Source organism: Fibroporia radiculosa, assembly GCF_000313525.1.
Source record: "Fibroporia radiculosa TFFH 294 genomic supercontigs, scaffold1466, whole genome shotgun sequence".
Classification (NCBI taxonomy): domain Eukaryota; kingdom Fungi; phylum Basidiomycota; class Agaricomycetes; order Polyporales; family Fibroporiaceae; genus Fibroporia; species Fibroporia radiculosa.
The window spans coordinates 5,134-10,165 of NW_012133610.1; the positions used below are offsets into that span (position 1 = coordinate 5,134).

General features: G+C 51.3%; 2 protein-coding genes across 2 annotated transcripts; both read left to right on the forward strand.

Annotated features, from left to right (window-relative positions):
• Positions 1 to 15: 15 nt before the first annotated feature.
• Positions 16 to 445, forward strand: FIBRA_08653 (uncharacterized protein; the record flags this gene model as incomplete). The annotated part of the gene is made up of 3 exons (XM_012330287.1): positions 16 to 48; positions 119 to 301; positions 362 to 445. 3 exons carry the CDS (start codon positions 16 to 18, stop codon positions 443 to 445), a joined length of 300 nt encoding a protein of 99 aa, XP_012185677.1.
• A 1,492-nt stretch (positions 446 to 1,937) lies between these two features.
• FIBRA_08654 (uncharacterized protein) lies at positions 1,938 to 3,853 on the forward strand (the record flags this gene model as incomplete). The annotated part of the gene is made up of 17 exons (XM_012330288.1): positions 1,938 to 2,011; positions 2,073 to 2,165; positions 2,225 to 2,323; positions 2,380 to 2,389; positions 2,453 to 2,470; positions 2,544 to 2,632; positions 2,686 to 2,795; positions 2,847 to 2,858; positions 2,925 to 2,940; positions 2,996 to 3,044; positions 3,110 to 3,210; positions 3,269 to 3,328; positions 3,384 to 3,411; positions 3,467 to 3,533; positions 3,585 to 3,609; positions 3,666 to 3,744; positions 3,803 to 3,853. 17 exons carry the CDS (start codon positions 1,938 to 1,940, stop codon positions 3,851 to 3,853), a joined length of 981 nt encoding a protein of 326 aa, XP_012185678.1.
• Positions 3,854 to 5,032: the final 1,179 nt, after the last annotated feature.

The following is a 5,032-nucleotide window of genomic DNA, read 5'->3' on the forward strand; positions in this document are numbered from 1 at the left end:
ATGGGGACGAGGGTCATGGACGACACGGGCGAGCTGACGCTGAGCATGGTCCGCGCTCCGTCCTGCATCCTGCGCGCATCCTGCTCATTTTCATTTTCATGACCGATCCTGTGCGCAGACGAATGTCCTTCTGCCCCTCCCGGTAGAGAAGGAACGAGGGGTGGTGTACAGCGAGGAAGTGCTCGTGAAGATCAACGATACGCTAAGGACGAAGCTGCTGTACGAGTGGAACGGGTACGCGGCGCATTACTTCCACGCCGGCGGGTGGTGGTGCCGCTGCAGTGCACAGGTCTGGAACGAGGTGCGGTGCACGTTTGTCTCGCTCCACCGGTTATGGTGGGCTGAAGTAGGACTACGACAGGTCTCCGACTTTGAGTACGTCGGTAAGGCGTTTGTGGCAATCTGCGGAGAGATCAAGGAGACGATACTGGAAGGGAAAGCATGAGAGAAGACGTGGGATTTGTACGTTAGAATTGGTTTACGACACACTTTAACTGCCATCGAAATCAAGACGACCGGGGTTCTGTTATGCAAAGGGCGTGATGGACCGATGCGGGAAATTTCAATCGGACGGGTGCTGCGCCAGACGGTGGCATGGATGCTTTCCGAGATCCCGGGATACTAGTAATCATCCGTTGATGCACTGCCGGCAGAATCAGCGCTAATTATCCGTCTTAGTCGTACTGCGCTAGCACACCGTTTGAAGCGACTTTCTAAATTACACTTCGCGCAGACTTGTCTCTCGCAAAGTCATTCGAGAGCGGCCTTTTCGATGTAACGCGCGCTTTCGTTGAACTTCCTTCGAGATCTCATTGCGCTCGCTCCCACTCTGACGGCCGGCTCGCGCGTCGCCCTCACTCGACCGAACCGTGTTTCCCTTTGGCACGCACACGGCATCGTTGGCTGTGCGAACGGGACCAACCCCACGCCGGGCCAGGAAACCATCATGGTAATTGTCGACCTTGTCGGCGACACGGTTCACACCTCCCGCTTAAGGTTCAAGATGGAACGTGTATACGTAAACGCTGAATGGTATCGTATATGCGCGGAGGAAACAGACAGGAACGATTAGAGAAATAGTCGTTTGCGCACTCGAGAGTGAGCCGGAGTACTGAAGGACAAGACCAAAAGGATGGCGACAGTCCGGCGACGGAATTTTCGTGGCTGAAAACATCGACTTGCAATTGGTCTCGGCGGCAATGTGTGGCAGCGGCGGCACGCCGAATTGGAAGTGGGGACATAGAGGATGCATTCATCCATTCATCTCCATCCATACTCGGCGCCTAGTCTCCATATATCAACTTCTGGGCTGTACTGCACTGGCCCGGCGAGTCAGAACGGGCTAGTGTGAACCGATCGTGACGGGGGCGAGGTGGGATACTACAGCCAATTTCAGACACTTCCCTTTCGCTAACGTCACTCGCTGACTGGGCTATCGCAACGCTGTGAACAGTGTGTCCACGCATGTCGTGGACACCTTTGGTCGAACCTATCAGGGTCATTCATGGAGTACTTGAGCATCTCGGCCAAGCGGAATCCAAGCTGGAATCCAGCCCGAATCTACCTCGGAATCACTTGCCTCAGGGTGCGCATCAGAATGCGCCTTCGATGTTCGGTTCAAGTCACTGACATCATCAACTTTGTGGAGTGGGTACCGCCGCATCATGATGCTCTGATTCTCAGCACGGTCAGCCGCCTCACTCACTGCGTGGTAAGACACAAAAACATCTTTCATCTCTAACTCCGTGAGAATCAAGATGGCGTTGTTACTGATCTTGCAAACAGTTCTTCAGCCTTGAGTGCGTATTAAAGGAGGAGGAGCCTGAGGAGGATATCTTCTAGCAAGACTCGTTGCGCCGAGCCTTACTCCCGGAGCCATTCCAAGTCCTACTCTCAAGTGCTACATCTCACGTTCGCAAAGTCGGTCCGGATCCAAGATGCCATCCATCGGCTCATCATCTATTGAAGAGTTCATGGGCGGACTTATAGTCTGCATAGATATTGCTATCCTGTACGTTCCTTCCCTCTCCTTCCTACTTATCCCTGTCTACTCACGACACCTTGATATCAAGTCTGTACGGGATCGTCACCGCACAGACATATTTTTATTGGTGGGCATCACATGAGGACTCGAAATTACTTCGCTCCTTGGTCGCATCTGTATGGTAAGACCCCTGGACTCATCCGCACGACATCTTCCCCATCATACTGTGTTGTTTCGAAGGTTTCTGGAGACATTACACACGCTGTTCTGCATCCACATGGCTTATTACTACACGATAATCAGCTTTGGGGACATGAACGGTGTTCGTCAGTTGGTTTGGTAAGCTTTGCTCATGTCTTCTGAGGTCCTGAAATGACGCTTGGCTTTCGCTCTAGGAGTGCCGCGGTGCGTTCAGACACTTTATGATCCTCCGCTGGTTCGAAATAGTAAACCATATCCGGCATGCAGGCTACAACGTTCACAGAGGTCAGTTTACTGTCATGGGATCGGTTCCATTGCATACTCAATAATTGCCTTCGAGCGCAGGTCCTCATCATAGGCTCGGTTCAGAGGTAGGACCTTTATGTGTTCCCTGGCAACGTCTCATAATCTTCTCGCTAAGCTATTTGATCTGGCGAACCTGGATATGTGCGTAACCGCGCACTCTCATATGTACTCATTGTGTTTATATATGTTCGCAGTGAGTCGAAGATCTATGGCTCTGATCGCCGTACTGGTAAGTCTTCTTCTGAAAGTGGAACATATTTGAGCTTGAGTATCGCAAAGGCAATCGTGCTCTTCATGCGCATCGGTGTGTGCGATTGTTATTGTCTTGACCCTAATCTAACAAAGCCTTTTTCAGCGGCCGGGTTTGGTAGGGATATAATCATAGCCTCCGTCACGTTCCATGTTCTGATTTATTTTATGACCTCCGTTATAGCCGCAACGAGCTTCATGTGCGTCACCTACTAGCACTCATTTTTCAAGCCATTTACTTTCAGTTTGGCATAGGTGGGAAATTGATACTTGGGCCAAGTTTGCAACATTCTATGGAGCGAGGGTATGCTGTGGAGCTGAATAGTGATATGATAAAGATTATTGACAGTGGCGTCGTCTTCATGGCAGATTGCGTGTACATGCGCCCTCGTCCTGTCAGGAGTTCTAGACGCCCTCATCGCTCTCAGCCAGATTTACTATCTTTGGACTAGCCGCACAGGCTATCAGGTGTGAGTATCTACTGCATTCTTTGAGATTAGCATCTGGACCACTTTTTACATTTGTTAGGACAGATAATTTAGTTCGGAAGCTGATGACCTACGTTATCAACACCGGTGCTTTGACGATGTAAGTCGAGTCCGAGTCTGCCCGTTTTATAACATGTTGACTCACGATCCTGAAGGTTCGTTACGATGGCAGCTATAGCGACGGTATGAACCCTAGTCGACATTATGTGCCTCCTTTTCTCACACATGCTCTTTCAAGTTTTGGGCACCAGCCTTGAGTGGGAGAAGTCTGGTTTTTGTTGGATTGGTCGAGATTCAGAGCCAACGTGAGCATTCTTCAAGATCTAGCCATTTCCTTCGCTGACATGCTGCGAAAGTTTATGCGAACACGCTGATTGCAGCGTGCGGCGTCGTTTCCATGGCTTGTTTTAGATTGCTAACGCTTGACCCTCTTCTAGGCTGAACACACGACAGCACCACGGCCTCGCAACTGGACGACAGCATTCCTCTAATCTGGTCGAGATCGGGCTTCATCCTGTGAGCCGTAGATTGTCCAGACCAGTACGCACAGTCTTTCCTACGAGTTCTTGGCAAGTCCCCTCTTATTGACGATGTCGGACCAGCAAAACATCCAGATACTATGTGAAACGACGGAGATCACCGATCATAGTATAAGCAAGGACAGCGCAAGTGGAAAGGATTAGCATGGCGTACTGGATGCTACTGTTGTAGCGTTGACAGTTCCAATCGGTCTCGATTTGACACGAATGAGATTTTTTGGGCATGAGGATCACATGAATTTCGATTCGCATTTGGAAGAGATATTGTATCACGGTCTCTCAGACTGTAAGGCACTCTGCAACGGCTCCCTCTTTCTGCTGCACGACTCTGACAATTCTGAATGGACAAACTTTTCGAAATACTGTACTTTATTTACTCACGCTCTGTTACATACTTTCCTTACACGGTAACTCCGCTGCGTATCGTTAGAAATGCCAGCGCGTCGACTTCCCTCAGTCCCCGATTACCATATCCCGGACGGAGGTACGTTCAGTATTTTCTGAACGTACCTATGTATACTTGTACTGATTCATACACAGTCTCTCTTTGTGATAGGTACGTCCTGGGCAACCGGTTTCACAGTACGCAGAACAGTACGGAGCCATGGGAACCGCATACTGTAGGCTGCGCGCAGAGCTCCCGCATACCTGAGAGCACCACTACCGCCCTGCCGATGAGTCGACGACGACTGCAACGCAACAATTAGCACGGTTAACACGGGTGGTTCCGGCGAAGGGACGTACGGATGCCGACCGCGCCCCCAGCGCAGCAGCCGTGCACGCGGCATGCGAGCACGTCGTACAGCTGCGCGGTCGGAATCGATGTGCAGCAGTTCCGAGACGGATTCGGATTGGGGTCTGGACTGGTGTGGTATCCGGTATCCGCCCTTTCGATCGAGCCGCCATGCGAGAGAAGCGCATGCAAACGAAGGGCGGCCAGCTTGTGAATGAGACATTTAGTGCGATGACTCGATCGGCGATGGCCATCTCTCGCCCTAGCTACAGCCAGACTTGGATATTAATGGTGCTCGAGTGGAGATGTATACGTACGTGTTCTAGCCAGGGCTGATCGTGGCAAGAGTGCTTCTAGCAATGTGGGTCTATATGCTAAGGGTTCCACGTAAGTACACCGTGTCTACGACGAGGTCGGTCAAACATGCGAATGGGGTAGGTGCTGCCTGAGCATGTGCGCTCATGCGCCGCTAGTAGATTCCACAACCTCTCCGACGGACGAACTGCGCCCCGCACCATCCAGATCCAGCCCT